This window comes from Giraffa tippelskirchi, chromosome 4 (genome assembly GCF_054371585.1).
Source record: "Giraffa tippelskirchi isolate mGirTip1 chromosome 4, T2T-mGirTip1v1.2.pri, whole genome shotgun sequence".
Taxonomy (NCBI): domain Eukaryota; kingdom Metazoa; phylum Chordata; class Mammalia; order Artiodactyla; family Giraffidae; genus Giraffa; species Giraffa tippelskirchi.
The window spans coordinates 54,715,495-54,735,265 of NC_137278.1; the positions used below are offsets into that span (position 1 = coordinate 54,715,495).

At 42.9% G+C, this 19,771-nt stretch overlaps 2 protein-coding genes and 1 non-coding gene across 44 annotated transcripts in view; 2 read left to right on the forward strand and 1 right to left on the reverse strand.

Annotated features, from left to right (window-relative positions):
* PTCD3 (pentatricopeptide repeat domain 3) overlaps nt 1–11,203 on the forward strand; it is a 28,136-nt gene extending 16,933 nt beyond the window's left edge. The window contains exons 13-24 of one of the 3 annotated variants that reach the window (XM_081592864.1): nt 687–831; nt 1,489–1,539; nt 3,541–3,630; nt 3,924–3,952; nt 4,799–4,905; nt 5,971–6,049; nt 6,148–6,238; nt 7,116–7,201; nt 7,740–7,888; nt 9,643–9,684; nt 10,135–10,293; nt 10,574–11,203. In XM_081592864.1, the coding sequence (XP_081448990.1) occupies nt 687–831; nt 1,489–1,539; nt 3,541–3,630; nt 3,924–3,952; nt 4,799–4,905; nt 5,971–6,049; nt 6,148–6,238; nt 7,116–7,201; nt 7,740–7,888; nt 9,643–9,684; nt 10,135–10,293; nt 10,574–10,652 (1,107 nt within the window). In that variant the 3' untranslated portion in view covers nt 10,653–11,203. Of the gene's footprint in view, nt 1–686; nt 832–1,488; nt 1,540–3,540; nt 3,631–3,923; nt 3,953–4,798; nt 4,906–5,970; nt 6,050–6,147; nt 6,239–7,115; nt 7,202–7,739; nt 7,911–9,642; nt 9,685–10,110; nt 10,294–10,573 lie in introns of all 3 variants that reach the window. The other 2 variants (XM_081592865.1, XR_014082750.1) reach the window with 2 other exon arrangements.
* LOC145504126 (small nucleolar RNA SNORD94) lies at nt 9,074–9,209 on the forward strand. The gene has a single exon (XR_014052108.1). It is a non-coding gene; the product is annotated as a small nucleolar RNA SNORD94 (small nucleolar RNA).
* Nucleotides 11,204–15,691: 4,488 nt separating the features above from the next.
* Nucleotides 15,692–19,771, reverse strand: part of IMMT (inner membrane mitochondrial protein) — a 40,286-nt gene continuing 36,206 nt past the window's right edge. For all 40 annotated transcript variants that reach the window (XR_014082748.1, XR_014082747.1, XM_081592834.1 and 37 more), the window contains 3 exons: nt 19,275–19,406; nt 17,992–18,121; nt 15,692–16,645 (listed from right to left, as the gene is read on the reverse strand). Coding sequence is in view for 38 of the 40 variants with exons in the window: in XM_081592834.1 (XP_081448960.1) it covers nt 16,032–16,645; nt 17,992–18,121; nt 19,275–19,406 (876 nt within the window). In the remaining 2 variants the exon portion in view is untranslated. The remainder of the gene's footprint in view (nt 16,646–17,991; nt 18,122–19,274; nt 19,407–19,771) is intronic.

The following is a 19,771-nucleotide window of genomic DNA, read 5'->3' on the forward strand; positions in this document are numbered from 1 at the left end:
GCTAGAATCCAGGAAGCCCAGTGTGCTATATTATATTCATTTATGTCCTTATAATCATGTTTTTTTTAATTAAAATAAGACATTTATTGAAAAAAATTCCTAGGAAAGTTTTTAAAAATTGAAATCACAGGAACGAAGTAACAGGAATAGAAACCACACTATACCATTCATTGTTGTCCAGTCACTCAGTTGTGTCCAACTCGTTTCAGCCTCATGTACTGTAGCCCACTATGCTCCTCTGCCCATGGGATTCTCCAGACCAGAATACTAGAGTGGGTTGCCGTTTCCTCCTCCAGGGGATTTTCCCGACCCAGGGGTCGAACCCACGTGTCCTACATTGGCAGCTGGGTTCTTTACCACTGAGCCACCAGGGAAGTGCATACCATACCATACTGCTCATGTAAAAAGGAAAAAACCAGTAGTCTCTTCTTTTGCTCCAGTGTTAGACTCACTAGGCCGCTAAAGACAGTTGGACACCGACATCAGGTGGGTATTAGAGTCACTGTTGAAAGGGCCTACTCTCAGGGGCACTAGATAATTCTTAAATGGGGGGCTTATTTATTAATCTGCTTTAAACGTAGGCAGAGAGCCCAATTCTTTTAGTGTGTTCTGTTGGTTAGTTTATTGGACAAATTACCCACCAGGCATTAAAATAATAATAATATTCCTGCTTTTGATTGAACTAGGACCTGCTGAAACAAATGGTTGCACAGAACGTGAAACCCAATCTACAGACTTTTAACACTATTCTCAAATGTCTCCGAAGATTTTATGCATTTGGAAAATTGCCAGCCTTACAGACCTTCCGGGAAATGAAAGCCATCGGGATAGGTGAGGGTGTGTCCTCATGTCCCTCACTGAAAGCAGTGCTGACCTGAGGTTTCAGGTCCAGGCAATCAAAAAAGAGACTAAACTTTTCTGTGCTGTTTACATAATATGGTAGGAATTTCCTTTCCACCATTAAGCACACTTTTAATTATGTATATTTAGTATAATGGGAGCTCTTCTTTATCATCTTTTTGCTGTTTATAGCAAATTACACTCTTAGGATTTTAGATACTTTTTAATGGCTTTCTTGATTCTAAGGAGAATTGTTCACTTACAATTGGCTGGTTTTAAAATCTCGTGACATTTTATGGCATAATTAAGTATTTGAACCCAATTATGTGCTAATATGTTGTGTATTTTTCAGTATTTATGTTATTGAATCAGTTCACTTCAGTATCTTTTAGTGTTAAATGAAACTCACAGAGTATTGACTGTAATGTTTTAGTAATAGGTGTCTGGACTTTCTAAGAGGAATTTGATCTCTATGACACCTTTCCACTTTTACATTAATCATATCAGCTGGGAAATGTCTTTGTTCAGAGAAACAGAATGCATCTTCTACTTAATGTTTTTATTCACAATACCTCAGTAAGCTATATTTCATATAGCTGTGTTTGACATATCTTTTTTTTCTTTTTTCTATGTACCTGGTAACATAAGAACCCTCACTTGCAACATATCATCATATTATTCAGCTGTTTTATCAGCATGGTATGTATGTCATTGTGTTATTTATGTAGAGATTAGGCTTACTTCACTGCTAATGAATTAAGATTGGATAGTTCACGGACTAGCATTGTCTACAGCCTGAGCAAAAAGTTACTGTTGAGGGTAGTGTCATCTTTTTATGATGTAAAACTTAAGTCGGAGTGGAGGAAGGTCATTAAATGTACTAGGGGCAGTGTATGGTTTGGGCCAGAAGGTACTTGAGTTTGGAATTCCTTTTGCCCTCCAGAACTGTGCTGTCCAATACAGTAGCCATTTAGCCACACATGGCTATTTAATTAAATTTCTTCATAGCATTAGTGCTCAGGCAATGGCACCCCACTCCAGTACTCTTGCCTGGAAAATCCCATGGATGGAGGAGCCTGGTAGGCTACAGTCCATGGGGTCGCTAGAGTTGGACACAACTGAGCGACTTCGCTTTCACTTTTCCCTTTCACTTTTCCCTTTCATGCACTGGAGAAGGAAATGGCAATCCACTCCAGTATTCTTGCCTGGAGAATCCCAGGGATGGCAGAGTCTGGTAGGCTGCCGTCTATGGGGTCGCACAGAGACGGACACGACTGAAGCGACTTAGAAGCAGCAGCTACTTGTGACTGCTGACTGCATCACTAGTGATGCAGTTATAGAACATTTCCGTCTTTGCAGGAAGCTGTTGGATAGTGCTGCTCCACAGTAAACCTTAACATTATTTTGAAGCCTCATGGGAGAACTTCAAGGCTCCATTTGTTACCTAATTTTAGGTTCAGCTATGCTCTATTGAATGGATTTTGGAGCAAGGCACACCTGAGTTGAAATTTCATCTCTACCATTTACCAGATGTGTGGGAAGGGACTGGATGTCTTACCTGAGTGATGCCATCACAATGTAATGATGAACTGAATTATGTGTAGTGTCCTGTTCATGCTTGGAAGGCATGTGGTAAGCACTCACAGTCTGTAGGTTCTTAGCCATTTGCCCCAACCTGAGAAACAACCCTGGGTTTAGAAGTGACAGTTCCAGTCTTTCTCTCCTGTAATGGGCTTTTTATGTGAAAACAACAGAAAACCTTTATTTTGAAAGGGTAGTTTTGCAAAATTCACATTCTCACACACAGGGAACTAGGAGCAGTTAAATGACTTTATCTTGAAAACAGGTGAACCTTTTGCACAGTGATTTTGTCATCTAAAATTTTACTAAACTTTGGTGGTATTGTACTAAAACTAAGTAATTCTCACCCTAAAGCCTATTGCATTATAACATCACACATTACCTCGGCTAACTAAAGTCACTGGTGCTTGTGCTTCCTAAGTAACACCCAGGGTCATAGGGGCAGGAGTGTCAGTGTGTCTTAGGGATATAAATTGACTGTCTGTAATAATAATTGCTAGGAATTTACCCAAAGGAAAAAGCCTAAAATAATGAAGAGATGATACATATAAAATAGGTTATTAGGATAGTAGAATAATTAGAACTGTAACAAATGCAAACATCCTTGAGGAACTTCAGAAGTACATCTATGCTGTCACTGAAACTATATTATCACTTGCAAGTGGGTAGGTGGGAAAGGGAATATGGATAAATAATGTGAAATATTTAACTGGGGATGTCATAGATGCATTTTAATTCTATAGTTTTCTGTTTCTTGACTCTCATCCTGGTTATATTTTAAAGGAGCACAAATGTTTATTAGCAAAAAACATGTTTGTTTTCTAAGTATGCAGGCTTGGTGAGGGTGTCCTTCTGTCTCCCATTTTGGTGCAAGTCCGCCTTGTGAGGAGACTAAGAAGGAGGGGCTGAGTCTGTTGGGAGCACTGTAACTGACCCAGGCCTTGGGGAGAGCTGCACTCAGCAGAGGGTGCACTCATGCCTCTCACAGGGATGTGCCTGGCCAGCTCCATGGCTTCAGTGGAGGAATGAGAAAGGCAGCCTTAGGACTAGTTCTGCCTACCCCATGGTTGTGCAGGAAGTGGGCTCCTCAGAAAACCCAGTTGCCTTCTTTTTCTGCAGAAGGCCCTTCAAAAGGATCGTCCCTCATCATCTATGATATCATGGATGAAATAATGGGAAAGAAGTTTTCTCCAAAGGACCCCGATGACGGTACGTGCAAAAATTGCTGGCGTAAGACAGACAGCCTCTTTCCTGACTGCCGGGTTATAGAGCCTTATGGTGAGGATGGGGTTTGATTTAGTTTAGTCATCTTTGGGTGATTATTCTGAGAAACCAGAGTGTCAGTGGCTCGTGCCGTATGTTGCTTCTCCTTGTGTTTTCATTCTTTTAGGTTTGTCCTACACCTCACCGGTTTTGTTGCCAGGATTTTTAATTAATGTTACTGACCTGAAAACATACTTTATGCATAGTAACCAAGGCTCTTCTGAACTTTGATTTTTCAGATATGTTTTTTCAGTCAGCCATGAGGGTTGTAAGTACCATTTTTTGCTTAAAACTTTTTTTTTTTCTTTTATCCATTTCCTAAATTCGTCATTGGTGGTTGGGAGGCCTCTCCCTGATTCTTTCACTTCTTAACCCTTAACTTATTTTCATGTCATTAGTCCTAATTTTTTATTCCTCTAAAATCTCTACAAAATTACAGCATTCCTACCCTGTGTTGATTGTGTTTGTTGTCTTTTTTCATACCTTTCTTCAGATAAGGTTTCAGAGTATTTCATATCTGCCTGTTGGTAACTTATTAGATTGATGGTTATGTCTAATTTTGTTTTTTCAGCTTATCATGCTAATCATAGGAAAAATTTTCATGCAGTTTCAGAATGAATTTAGCAGTTGTATTCCCTGAGGATAATTGCTTTACAACTTAGTGTGTGTCTTTCCAGGTTCTTTCCTCTGGGTATTCAGACATGCATGTCCACACTCATTTCCATGATATCTTGTTTGTGGATGGCACTATAATATTTCATAGAAGGGAATGACTTCTCGTTGAGTGGGTTTTGGAGTTATTTCATGGGGATTTTTGCCAGTATAGTGCTGCTAGAGATAGCACTACATCTGTCTTGTGCATGGCATCCCAAGTGTTTTTGTCTAATACTAAATACAGGTGTAATTACTAGATGAACATTATTTTAAATTTCGCTGAACTTGGTAATTTGATCCCCACCCTCAATTTCTTAGAATTCATTTGCTGTCAATCAGTAATACGTTAAATCAGTGTACATGTTTCCCCAGGTAGCTACTTTTTTGCTTTATGTAATGAGCCACTTTTGGCTGATAAGGATCACTGGGTGATGGTTATTCACTACTTTTACATTTTCAGTGCTCTTCTCTCAGAGATCTAGAACTTGCTTACCAGGTCCATGGCCTTTTAAACACTGGAGACAACCGGAAATTCATTGGCCCCGATGCTCGGCGTAATTTTTATTAGTAAGTGTATTGGAAATGTATCTTTTGCATTAATGGAACACCTGTATGCAACCAGTAGTCAGTTCTGCAGGTGGGAGACTTGGCACCTTATTTTAGGTAGCATGATCCTAACTTAACAACACAAGTTAGTTGAGCACTTAGAAGATTCAGGTAAAACTGATTTGTCAGACTGAGGTGTCCATTGTGTATCTTTTAAGCTATTTGTATTTGTAACTTTAAATCCATGTATCTTTTCCTTGTGCTGTTCTGTGCTTATTCGCTCAGTCCTGTCAGACTTTTTGTGACCCCATGGACTGTAGCCTGCGGGGCTCCTCTGTCCATGAGAATTCTCAAGGCCAAATAGTGGAATGGGTTGCAATGCCCTCTTCCAGGGGATCTGTGCAACCCAGGGATTGAACCCAGGTCTCCCACATTGCAGGCAGATTCTTTACCCTCTGACCCACCAGGGAAGCCCAAGAATACTGGAGTAGGTAGCCTAACCCTTCTCAAGGGGATCTCCCCAATCCACGAGTCGAACTTGGGTTTCCTGTGTTGCCGGCTGATTCTTTACCAGCTGAGCTACCCAGGAAGCCACACCCTCCTATTTTATATTTTCGAATTCATAGCAGGGTGAATCCCTAAAGATTTCATCTTAGCCTGTTTTGTTTTTAAAGATATTGGAGCCCAAAGAGACTCCTTACAATGGGTTTGCTTTTAGGCAGATAAAAACAAGAACGTGAGGAGGCAGCTTGCTCATAGGTGTGTGGTGGTTCTCTTCCGTGTGTCCATATCCTCTTCACATTGAACACTTGCTGAGTAGTATCCTCACTCCTCTCCACCACGAGCTGAGAGTGTATAGAGGTGGCATCAGTGACCAGTTGAAGATAAGGAGTGTCAAACTGGAAAGTCTAGAAAGCACAGTTAGCAGCACCTCCTGAGTCACGCATTGACCTGTGTCACTTGAAATTGTAACTTATAAATTGTCTTTAAATTCTGTGTAATATGTCGTATGACACTGCTGTAATGTAATCATCTCCCTACTAGGCAGGGATTTTAGACTAAACGTGTTTTCTTTCTCCATCACAGTTCTAAGTTCTTTAGTTTGCTTTGTCTAATGGAACAAATTGATGTCACCTTGAAGTGGTATAAGGACCTGATACCTTCGGTAAGATGATTCATGACTTAACATTTATCATTGTAGATGTTTGTGGGTCTCTTTGCTGAGTAATACTTTAAAAATGTATTTGTATTTTTCTTAACCAGGTCTTCTTTCCCCATTCCCAAACATTAATAGATCTTCTCCAAGCATTAGACGTAGCCAATCGACTAGAAATGATTCCTCAGATCTGGAAAGGTCAGTTTCAGTTTGTGTGTCCCGACCCATCTTACTCTGTTGTCTTATGTTTTGATTCACAAGCATGTTAAGGTGGTTAGGGAAGAAAGCTTCCATTTTTTCACTAAGTTAAACTCTATAGTTGAGGTCTCCTTCAGGGTGACTTGCTCGTGTTTCATGTTGGATTGCATGATTAACAGTGGGGTGGAAAGGACTTCAGTTGGTTCCTTTGTGACCAGAAAAGGCTGGGTTTTGTGCACTTATGTTAGTTATATGAGGCACCCGAAATCTCAACCTGCAAAGCCTGTGCCATTTGTTCACTGGACTGTGATGCATCTCTGTGCTTCAGTAGCTAACAGTGATATTGGTGATAGTATGGTTTCTAAGGAACAGCCATGACTGGGTTTGTGTGTGTGGTTATACGTGTAAACTGACCGCAGAAGATGCTGTAGCTCACCCACTAGGTGACTGTGATCGTAAAATCCGTTCCTGTTTGCCTCAAGTTGACATGAGACACTGAGACCATAGCTCTGCCGTCCTGCCTTACAAGACTGCTCTGATGATAATGTACAAGGACCATTGATGATTCCCATGTGCTATAAAACCATGGGGAGCAGGAGTCTGCTTGAGGGTGGCCCACATGCTGTTAGCAATTGCCCGGGAGCCAGTTACTGGCGCTGGCTTTCACTACTCTGTTGTCCTTTTCCTACCATGAATCATGCTAGTTTCTAGAATCCTGGAATACGTGTTGGCAATGAATTTTCTTATTTTCTTCTCCCTTCCCCCACCCCTCACCCCCTGCCCCAATATGGATGACTGCTGACAGTGGACAAAGATCAAAGAATGTTGGTTTTACATGATGGTGATCACTTGTCACTCTGTTCCTTTTTGTTTTAAGATAGTAAAGAATATGGTCATACTTTTCGCAGTGACCTAAAAGAAGAGATTCTGATGCTCATGGCAAGGGATCAGCACCCACCAGAGGTAGGCTTGTTTTGCTCTCATTGTTAGATATACACTAGCCAGCGATCCTCTAATACTGAGGACCTAGGGAGGGTAATTCCCATGGTTTCATCTACTGTGGAGAATTCTGCCACCTAAACCCAGATTTAAATCTACACATATGACTTCCCTGGCAGTCCAGTGGTTAAGACTCCACACTTCCATAACAGGGGGCCCAAGTTAGGATATTGGATGTGTGTGGTGTGACTGAAAAGATAAAAGACACATCTCAACATACCCAACCAATTAGAATACTCTTCCTTCTTCTTTCCTTTTTTTGTCTCTAAAGAGAAAACCCATGGCTAGATTTGAAATACATAGCTAAACAAATTATCACATCAAGGTCGGGTGCTTTGCCTTTTTTTGTTGTTGTTAATATGTATTACTATGTGCTATACATGCAATGTGTTCAAGTAGTAAAATGCAATGCTCAAAAATTTTAATGGTCCTGTGGAGTCTCCTGTTCTTAAATTGTCATAAAACTAGCGAGGCAGTTCTGCTGACTCTCGGGGCCTCTCAGCTGCAGGCGGCATTTGCTGACTGTGCTGCAGACATCAAATCGACTTACGAAAGCCAGGATGCCAGACAGACTGCTCCAGAGTGGCCAGCCAGTTCTCTGAACTACATAGCCATCCTCTTCCTAAGGGCTGGGAGAACCCAGGAAGCCTGGTGAGTACACGAAACACCACACGTATCACTGGAAGCACCTCTAATATGGCTGTGTGATGTGTGGTTTCTCAGGAGACAAATGAGTTTCTACATAATGAGGTGTTTTTTGGTTCTGTTTTTTTTTTTAATTTTGGTTATGCTAGGTCTTCATTGCTTTACCCGCTTTTCTCTAGTTCCAGAAAGTGGGGCTCCTCTCTGGTTGTGGTGCACAGGCTTCTCATTGCGGTGGCTTCTCGTTGTGGAATGTGAACTCTAAGGCTTCAGTAGTTGTGGCTTCTGGGCTCTAGAGCACAAGTTCAGTAGTTGTGATGCATGGACTTAGTTGCTTCATGGCATGTGTTATCTTCCCAGACCAGGGATTGAACCCATGTCTCCTGCATTGGCAGGCAGATTCTTTACCACTGAGCCACCAGGGAAGCCCTGTAATGAGTTTTCTATGGGAACGTCCAAATACTAACTAAAAAGCAAACTTGGGGAAGCACAATCAATGTGCATGTTTAAGAGAGGATGTGCTTCAGTGGGCTCAGTCTCTTTATTTTCATTTTCTGTATCTCTGTTCACCCAAATAGAACACAATGACCAGAGAATCTTAATTTTGAAAGTGTTTTGGGCATTGATATCTCATTTATGGATGGTGTCCCCACACCCACAGCCCCGGCTTAAAATGTGGGCTGTATACTGGGACTTGAGGAAAGTGGCATTTACCAGTATTGACTAAACCTAGCCTTGACTAGAACCCATCTTTGGTTTGTGCCACTGTATTCTGTGTGTTCATGTTGGCACTTCATTCTCATACTCATTTCTAGTGTTTAATTGTGAATGGAGACCTTATGCATATTCATTTTTCCAAAAGCAGAGAAGTCAACGAAAGAGTACTTGGTTGGGGTGGTCACAGTTGCGTGGTTCCACTGTGTGTTATTTTGGATGTGAATGTTAGTTCTGAGGGCCAGTGAGGGGGTAGTTGTGTATGGTTGTTCCCAAGAGAGGACCTTATTTTGAACATATGACTGTCAGTCCAAGGTGTGGGTGTTTGCTCTCTCTAAGAAAAGCTGGTGGAGGCTTTGCTGCCTCAACTGGTCTTGACTGGTGGTGAATCACACAACCTGCTGCACAGGTGACCTGTGCTGATGTGTGATGCTCGGAGTCGTTGACTCGGGCAGGTTGACACACGTTCTTGTTGTGAATCAGGCTGTGATGATTGGCGCAGGGGTACGGACCTCAGCTGATGATGGGAGCTGAGTGTATGTGCTTCTCCTTCATCCTGCATGTGGCAGGATGCTGGTGAGCACTTACATGAGACTCGTGCCTTAATCTGAGCCTGCTCTTCATAACGTCAGCTTAAGACACACTAGACTCACACACTGGATCATGAAAGAGAGAAGAGATTGTACAGTATTTGCCTCCCCACCTTCCCACTGCCCACGTGATACATTCCCTCCCTGGGGGGACTGAAGTCATCCTCTAGAGGAGGGTGAACCCCAGCAATTCTCAACGCTCGTAACAAAACACATTTGCCTGTGCAGTGTGTAATGTTCACACATGAAGTTGGAGAAGAGGGTTGAGGCACCTGGAGTGATTCTCATGTAGAGACGGGGCTGGGAGCTGGTAGAGCTTACAGACGTACGTCTTCAGGAGCTTCCGCTGTAGGTGGAAGGAGGACACTTAGTGTCTGCATCTGGGAGAATAGCTCTGGTCACTCGATTGCCATCTGTTCTGTTACTATCCCTAATCTCTTTCTATCTCATCTTGAACAGGAAAATGCTGGGGCTTTTCAGGAAACATAATAAGATCCCCAGGTAAGTTGAAGTGAACATCGTAGATTAGCCATGTGGGTTTCAGTCTTAGGGGGTGGAGGGCGGTGTGGAATTTTCTCATGTACCTCAGTGGTGGCAATTGGGCACTTTTCTGTTAGGCAGGCAAATGGACAGTCACTCCCACCATCTAAGGCATCCTGAGGCAAGTGCAGTTTTCTTAGTCTGTGCTCAGTGATCGCAACATGTTGTTAATACACTGTGGATAGATCCACATGAAGGCATACTGAATCATGCTGAAGATGGTCAATTTGATGATGAAGATGTTGAGGATAAAGGCATGTTGAATTAACAGTATTCATTATCTCATTAGCCCTTTAAAGTTAAACTTCATGTAACTGTCTCCAAAGCTACTGATCTTTGTAACATACTAGATTCTGTATGTAAATCTGTGAGGGGTGTAGTTGGCAGATGTTGACATTTTGCCTTTTACAGGAATGAGTTGCTGAATGAGTTTATGGATAGTGCCAAAGCATCCAGCAGCCCTGCCCAGGCCATTGAGATCGTTAAGCTGGCAAATTCCTTCAGCTTGCCTATTTGTGAGGGCCTCACCCAGAGGTTAATTGCCGACTTCACCCTCAGCCAAGAACAGAAGTAAGTGGGCTCTTGGGCTCTGTGTCATCACCATGAAGAAGAGAGAGATGGAGCAGCCCATCTATCTGCCCATTCACTTGTCTGTAGCTTTCTACCCCCGAATTCCCTTTCTTTGCAGAAAGTCAGGATGTGTTGGTTTAATATTTTTTGTCATACGAGTCAGGGAGGCCTATATGTTGACTTACTGGATCTTGTCCTCTGTTGCTATTGTGCAGCTGTAGAGACCTCCAGCCCCCAAGCCTGAGTTTCAGTGTGACCCTCCTGTTTATTTTTCTTACAGGGAAGCCCTGGGGGACCTAACCGCACTGACCAGTGACAGCGATAGCGACAGTGATAGCGATATCAACGAAGGCAAATAAAAAGTGGGTGAATCAGGAGCAGCTGTGACCAAGCATAGCTGTGATTACACTGGATACCTGAGATGTTAATATCTGTAATATGAAGAAAACAGGGTACAGATTTGGTGAACCTTGAAATACAGTTGATACACACTGGCTTATTTAGGTTAACTTCCTAGGCTAAGCCACCTGTGTGAGGGTTACCATGTGAACAGAAGCGGCGCTACTGTTCTCATTTCTTTGGACACATCGCGAGGTATGCAGCTCATTTGAGCTCCGCACACCTGCAGCAGGCGTCTTGTCAGCTGACATCAGTGCCGTTGGCTCTCCCCTGTTGTGGACTGTACCCTTTGTTGGCTGCTGCTGTGACAGTGGCCCTTGCTCCAATTCAGAGAAAGGGTCTAAAGGAAGTTTTTGTGCAGTTTGATCACATTGATACTGGGTCATTAGTATCGCAAGTTCAGGGATGTTTGTATGTGGAACATGGTGCATCTGAGAACTGAACAATCACAGGACTTTAGGCTGCACAGCTGGGAAGATGAAAGCTGTAAATAAATATTGTAACTAAGGTATGTATGTGTGCGTTTGCCTTCTTTTTGTACACCCTATAGTCTCCCAGTAGGTGTGGGGCTTACACAAGTGTGTGTCCTCACTCCCTTTCTCTGTGAGTGCTGGCACCTTCTTCAGGTGTGCTGTACTTCCAGTGATCTGAATGAAGGCTTGTGATAAGAGGACTGAAGTGTTTCCTTGACATGATTGCCTGTTGCTGGTAATAAAATCATCATATAAGTGTACCTGGTCATGATGTAAAGCTGTTTTACTGCTGGTAACAGGACCTGCTATGAGATAGCAGTCATTAGTGTGGATGGGTAAGGCAAGGTTTGTAAAATCATTTAGATCTTAGTGGTGAGTGGCAGTATACCAGAGAAATGGGCTTATTTCTTTGAGGTAAGGCAGTGTGCTAGGGCATGGGATGCTGAAATGAAAGGTACACAAAGGGGCAGGGGGTGGGAGGTGATGAAGGAGTCTCCAGCTTGGCCCAGGAAGGAGACTAACCTGTAAAAGAATGTTGTCTAGCTGACCTGCACAACCATGGGCTTTATAAAAGATTCTAGAAAGAAGGTCAAACCCAAGAACAGTTTTATAGAGCTCAGAAAGACTTGAGGGACTTCCCTGGTGGTAGAGTGAATAAGAATCCACCTGTCGAAGCAGAGGACATGGGTTTGATCCCTGGTCCAGGAAGATTCCACATGCAGCTGAGCAACTAAGCCTGTGGTATGAGTTCAGTCGCTCAGTCGTGTTCAACTCTTTCCAGCATGCCATAGACTGCAGCATGCCAGGTTTCCCTGTCCATTGCCAACTTCCAGAGCCTACTCAAACTCCTGTCTATCGCGTCGGTGATGCCATCCAACATCTCATCCTCTGTCCCCTTCTGCCTTCAATCTTTGCCAGCATCAGAGTCTTTTCCAGTGAGTCAGTTCTTCGCATCAGTTGGACAAAGTTTTGGAGTTTCAGCCTCAGCATCAGTCCTTCCAGTAAATATTCAGGACTGATTTCCTTTACGATGGACTGGTTGGATCTCCTTGAGTCCAAGCGACTTTCAAGAGTCTTCAACACCACAGTTCAAAAGCATCAATTCTTCGGCGCTCAGCTTTCCTTGTAGTCCAACTCTCACATCCATACATGACTACTGGAAAAACCATAGCCTTGACTAGACCGAGACCTTTGTTGGTAAAGGAATGTCTCTGCTTTTTAACATGCTGTCTAGGTTGGTCATAGCTTTTCTTCCAAGGAGCAAGCATCTTAATTTCATGGCTGCAGTCACCATCTGCAGTGATTTTGGAGCCCAAAAAAATAGTCTCTCAATGTTTCCATTTTTTCCCCATCTATTTGCCATGAAGTGATAGGACCAGATGCCATGATCTTAGTTTTTTGAATGTTGAGCTTTAAGCCAACTTTTTCACTCTCGTCTTTCACTTTGATAAAAAGGCTCTTTAGTTCTTCACTTTCTGCTATAAGGGTGGTGTCATCTGTATATCTGAGGTTATTGATATTTCTCCCAGCAGTCTTGATCCCAGCTTGTGCTTCATCCAGCCCAGAGTTTCTCATGATGTACTCTGTAAAGTTAAATAAATGAAGCAAAATGTAAGTTAAATAAATGAAGCAAAATGTAAGTTAAATAAATGAAGCAAAAGCAGATGTTTTTCTGGAACTGTCTTGCTTTTTTGATGATCCAGCAGATGTTGGCAACTTGGTATCTGATTCCTCTGCCTTTTCTAAATCCAGCTTGAACATCTGGAAGTTCATGGTTCATGTACTGTTGAAGCCTGGCTTGGGGAATTTTGAGCATTACTTTGCTAGCGTGTGAGATGAGTGCAGCTGTGCGGTAGTTTGAGCATTCTTTGGCATTGCCTTTCTTAGGGATTGGAATGAAAATGGACATTGTCCAGTCCTGTGGCCACTGCTGAGTTTTCCAGATTTGCTGGCATGTTGAATGCAGCACTTTCACAGCATCATCTTTTAGGATTTGAAATAGCTCAACTGGAATTCCATCACCTCCACTAGCTTTGTTCATAGTGATGCTTCCTAAGGCCCATTTGACTTCGCATTCCAGGATGTCTGGCTCTAGGTGAGTGATCAGACCATCGTGATTATCTGGGTCATGAAGATCTTTTCTCTATAGTTCTTCTGAGTATTCTTGCCACCTTTTCTTCATATCTTATGCTTCTGTTAGGTCCATACCATTTCTGTCCTTAATTGTGCCCATCTTTGCATGAAATGTTCCCTTGGTATCTCTAATTTTCTTGAGATTTCTAGTCTTTCCCATTCTATTGTTTTCCTCTATTTCTTTGATCACTGAGGAAGGCTTTCTTATCTCTCCTTGCTATTCTTTGGAACTCTGCATTCAGATGCTTATATCTTTCCTTTTCTTTTTTGCCTTTCACTTCTCTTCTTTTCTCAGTTATTTATAAGGCCTCACCAGACAACCATTTTGCCTTTTTGCATTTCTTTTTCTTGGGGATGGTCTTGATCACTGCCTCCTGTTCCAATGTCACGAACCTCTGTCCATAGTTCATCAGGCACTCTATCAGATCTAGTCCCTTGAATCTATGTGTCACTTCCACTGTATGATCAGAAGGGATTTGATTAAGGTCATACCTGAATGGTCTAGTGGTTTTCCCTACTTTCTTCAGTTTAAGTCTGAATTTGGCAATAAGGAGTTCATGATCTGAGCCACAGTTCCTGGTCTTGTTTTTGCCAACTGTATAGAGCTTCTCCATCTTTGGCTGCAAAGAATATAATCAATCTGATTTCGGTGTTGACCATCTGGTGATGTCCATGTGCAGAGAAGAGGCTGTTTGCTATGACCAGTGCGTTCTCTTGGCAAAACTTAGCCTTTTACCTGCTTCATTCTGTACTCCAAGGCCAAATGTGCCTGTTAGTCCAGGTGTTTCTTGACTTCCTACTTTTGCATTCCAGTCCTCTGTAATGAAGAGGACATCTTTTTTGGGTGTTCTAGGTCTTGTAGGTCTTCATAGAACTGTTCGACTTCAACTTCTTCAGCATTACTGGTCGTGGCACAGACTTGGTTTACTGTGATAGTGAGTGGTTTGCCTTAGAAACGAACAGAAATCATTCTTCTGTCGTTTTTGAGATTGCATCCGAGTACTGCATTTTGGACTCTTGTTGACTATGAGGGCTATTCCATTTCTTCTTGCCCACAGTAGTAGATATAATGGTCATCTGAGTTAAATTCACCCATTCCAGTCCATTTTAGTTCACTGATTCCTAAAATGTCGATGTTCACTCTTGCCATCTCCTGTTTGACCACTTCCAATTTGCCTTGATTCATAGACCTAACGTTCCAGGTTCCTATGCAATATTGCTCTTTACAGCATCGGACTTGACTTCCATCACCTGTCACATCCACAACTGGGTGTTGTTTTTGCTTTGGCTCCCTCTCTTATTCTTTCTGGAGTTATTTCTCCATTCTTCTCCAGTAGCATATTGGGCACCTACCGACATGGGGAGTTCATCTTTCAGTGTCATACCTTTTTGCCTTTTCATACTGTTCATGTAACAATCATCAGCTGGTATACTCCTGCAGAAATATATAATCAACTGTCTACCTTTTTCATGATTTTCAGGTATGCTGCTCAGATTAAAATGCCTCTTCAATCATGTTTATGAACACACGCCTCCACAAAATCATGATTTTGGAAAAAATGTTGACAGTAATTTCATGAAATGAAAAATAAAACATTTGTTAATGCTTACCCACTAGGAAATTGTTCTAGTCTTCAGAGAAACAAGGTAAGCAAGTTCTCTGGGTTTTACAGCAATCCACTTCAAATCCCTTTAAGATTCCAGGCTCACCACCCCACTTCACTGGAGAGATTCACAGTCCACACACCAGATAGGAGCAAGGGCAGCTACCAGGGTGTCAGAACTCAGAGCCAGGAACTCTTCTGAGGGCTATGGCATTACTTTGTGGGTAGAGAAGAGACCAACATTTCTCTAATGCCACAGACCAGAACAGAGTGCATCACAAGTAGAAAAGAGGGACTTCCCTGGTGGTCCAGTAGCTAAGATGCCACGTTCCCAATGCAGGAGGCCCAGGTTCGATCCTGGGTCAGGGAATAAGATCCCACATGCCCCAACTAAGAGTTTGCATGACACAACTAAAGATCCCAGGTGTCACAACTGAGACCTGGCGCAGCCAAATGAACGATGCTGACAATAAAGAAGGAGAAGCAGTGGTTCCAGAAACTTTCAGGTATACATGCACATAAGGGTGTGTGTGAATGTATTGTGCCCCAGTGTGAAAGTTTTTCCCTGTGCTAGCAATCAAAGTTTGGGATACACACTATTTCTAGTGCCTTCGAATCACTGGAATGATATATTTCCAATTATAAATATATTGCCATTTTGGCTTATCTATATAACCCAACTCAGCCTAGAAACTGAGCACCCAGGAGTTCCTACTTCTGCTGTTGCTGCTTCTTAAGGAAATTTTCTATGTACACAACAAACCAGAAATGGTGCTTTTTGAAACGGGATAAGCTACTCAGTTTTCATCTTTTTATTTTATTCAGTTTGCTCCCAGGGCAAAATCAATAGTAATAGTGATCACAAACATTATTTTGACTGGCTCACTAGCCTGATCAGTAAAACCTGAAAAACAGAAAATGTTACACAAGTTGCAAATAAAATACTCCTGGAGTTGACTGACATGATAGCAAGTGAAAATAATATAAATGCAACAGGTGTTAACATTTGGAACAGTACTTGTAACTTTCTCACTTCCAGACAATTCTAAGACCCTGTTGCAAACCCTTCAGGTATTACTGCCAATTTCCTCTGATACAAAACATGACTTTACGGGACTCTTCCTAGGCCTTACTCCTGTTGCACTTGAGTGGTTCCTATCCCTACAGCACTGGCATATGCTGTCAGGATCTCCACTATCTGCTTAGTTTCTAGGGTCATTCGGGCCTCCTTCAGCCAGTCCTGGGCCACTCGTCTGGACTCCCCTTTCAGCTGATTGACAAACTTTGCTGCCAGCTCCAGGTCACCGTGCTCAATGCAATAGGAGGCATATGACAGTAGCTTAAATGTATTTGTATCCTCAGGGCAGAGCTCTGCCGGTGGCTTCAGCTGCTGAGGTGGGAACAGGAGCAGGGACTGTAAGTAGGAGAGGAAGTACTGGTATAAGCTATTTCTGGTCTCATCGATCATGGCTACCCTGCGGGCCAGTTTCTGGACGGCATAGAAACGGACTCTAAGGGTCTCTTCACTGTACACCCCACGGGTCAGGGACTCTGGAGGGAGGGCCGCGGTTAGCGCCTGGGCAAATTCACTATCGGAGCAGGTGACCCGGATGGCCTCAACCGCACTGCCCAGGGGAACCGTGGGCAGGTCTGCAGACGCCGTCTTCATGCGGTACCTCAGGGCCTCCACTGAGAGCCAGAGCTGGTGCACTTTTCGGGCCTCCTCCTCAGCAACTGCATGACCTACAAAAAAAGATAGAGACTGTTTTCTCCACTTGACTACAAGTCCTTCTCATACATGCAGAGAACTGATGCACGTTCAACAAGCTGAGTCCCAAAAGGAGAAGACGGGGCTGGACAGAGCCTCTGCCTCGCCCATCCCACCACTTGCTTCTGGTGCAATCTTGCCTAGCCGGCCTCTTCACAGGAGGCCACAAGGCATGACATACTTGGCTGAGGACTTGGTGGTGGTGGTGGTTTTTTGTACACAAATTTTTATCACAACTTTATTTGTAATCACTGGAAACAACTCAATGTCCATCAGTGGTTGAGGACTTGTTCTAACTACAGCCCTGGAGGGAGCGGGGCAGATGGATGTACACAGGTAAGTCTCCCTTCCCTCTCCCTGTGACAAATGGGACATGCATGGTATCTAATTCAGATATGTTTATCTCCAGAAATGTTTGAGAAAGAAATGTAACTCTTAATCTAGGCTAAGACTTCTACTAAGGCCATCAGAAACTTCCTGCAAAGGAATGGAAGGCTACTGGATCCTGAAATTTCATGAGTACTCAGTTTGTTCTACTAATCTGACAAAACAGGTTCCATCACACCCCCAAAGCAGCCCATTTCATTAATAACATCTTCACTGTCAGGACATTTCCCTCTCGGTGTGGCCCATGGAGGCTTCAGTATAACTACTGTCCGTCTGGTGGGTGGAACAGCAAATCTCCCCCAGCTAACCCTGTGATAGCAGGGCTGGAGATGGGTCAGCAGAGCCTTGAGGGTAAGCATGCCACAACACTGACCTTTTCTCCACTCGGCACGTGGGACAAAACCAAAGTGTGTAGGGTAAACTGCCATGTAAATGGTGACTTCATGCTGGTCACATAAGGAGTATAACTGCAAGGTATTTAGGTTTAAGTTTTAGATTCCTTAAGTTTTAGGCTTCCCTGGTGGCTCAGATGGTAAAGAATCTGCCTGCAATGTGGGAAACCTGGGTTCGATCCCTGAGTCAGGAAGATCCCCTGGAGGAGGGCATGGCAACCCACTCTTGTATTCTTGCCTGGAGAATCCATGGACAGATAAGCCTGGTAGGCTACAGGCCATGGGGTCACAAAGAGTTGGACATGACTCAGTGACCAACACTTTAACTTTTAGATTCCTTTAAGTTTCCTCTCACAACTCTGTAATCCAAACTTAACCAAATCTGAGGCTAATTTTCTAAGAAATGAATAAAACTTATTAGAGTGATTTTGGCAGCTTCATTCCCTAATGTCAATGCAGGTACAACATTATCCTCATAATGAGAATTTACTCTAAGAAGTAGGGCTGAATGAAGTCAGCTGTAAGAGGTTCCACGTGCTTACTCTGAACGGCCTGCTCGATTCCTCTCAGTCTGGCATAGGCAGTATTTATATCCAGAGTAAAGTTGTCAACCTGCTCCTGATTGAGCCGACGAAACTGTAATTCTTGTTCAGCAAGTTTCTCAGACAGGTCCTGAAAGCAAACAGCGCCTTTATCTCAAAACAGGTGTCATGAAACTCCTACACTGTCAAGTTTCAAAAATTTCTTAAAGCTTATATCTGATGTTTAATCTTAACCTTCTACAAATTTACTGGTGGAACCTAATATTAAAGGTAGAAGACCAGAAGGAAGAAGTCTATTAAAATGAGAAAATGACAACTTTTGAAAATAAAGTAACTATACAACCACCCATATATACATTGAATTCAGTATCTTCTACTTTGAGTTCATTTTTTCTCAGAAAAATACTCAACAAATAGAATTTAAAGTAATACACCTTTTCCTATCGGCATAAACTTCAATTTTCCAGAAGCTTTCCTTACTTAGAAAACCTCATTACCTTCTTGTGAGACAAGATAATAAGTTAATGTATTATAAACAGCCTGAGTAGAAACTAATTATGAAAGATATCCTCATGATTTGCTGTATTTCCAAACTTCACCACTCTGGGATGTTTCCTCAGATACAAAAATCTGAGAACTACTACGTAATTCACAGAGTTTGTGGAGATAAAGCAGGAAATACATGTGTTAAGTATCATTACCTACATACCTGAAACCCCTGTTCCAACACTCCTTAAAGCTTTGAAGTCTCCATATGACTAAGACATAGATATGAAACACATATCTGATCAGTAACACACAGGTACACCTTAATGTAAAAAGGAGCAGATTTGCAAATATACAAAAGCCCACCACTTTACCCACCCACCCAAACCCCAACCAGGACTTCCCTGGTGGTCCAGTGGTTAAGAAGCTGCCTTGCAATGCTGGGCACTAGGGTTTGATCCCTGGTCGGGGAACTAAGATCCCACACACTGAGGAGCAACTAAGTCCGCTCGCCGCAACTACTGAGCCTGCGTACTACAACTCGAGTCTGTGAGCCTCACAAAGATCCCACATGCCGCAACTAAGACCCAACGCAGCCAAATCAATGAATATTTACAAGACAAAAAGGCTCCCCCCTCCCCTGCACTCCACGATGGGTACCATTAGAAACTTTTCCCCATGCTTCCACACCTCCTATGAAAGGACGTGGAGCACGTTAGATGAAAGCAGAGACTGTTTATAACATAAATGGGAAAAGAAGGTTGAAGAGGAGACGATGCTTTACAACAGGTCCTCACCTGCTCAAACTCATACTTCAGTTCCTGCTCTTGGACCCTAAGGACGTCTCGTAAGTGATCAGTGTGGGCAGCAGCCTGCCGGCGAAGCTGGGTTCTCATTTCATTCTCCATGGCGTCTCTGACTTCCTCTACCTGTGAAGCCAAGCACAGTAATAAGGAGTTCTCAAATCTGCACAGATGCTTAAGCAAACAAGAAAGAGTAGTAACCACGATGATGGCAGCTTCTTGGTCTGGAACCCCTATGATTGGCCATGAATGTGAACACACTCTTTACTTCGAATGCTAATATGAATCAGAAAGCTAAGTGTTGGAAAGTGACTCAAATAAGGTCACACAGCTATGTCACATGGCTATGGCAAAATCAGATTCAAACAGGGGCTTCTTTGACCCCCTCCCTCAAACTTGTGTTTCTTCCATATCACCAGGCTGCCTCCTAAACAAACACTGTCATTTTCTGAATCACAAACTCCCCTGGGAATTAAGAAATCCAAGCTCAT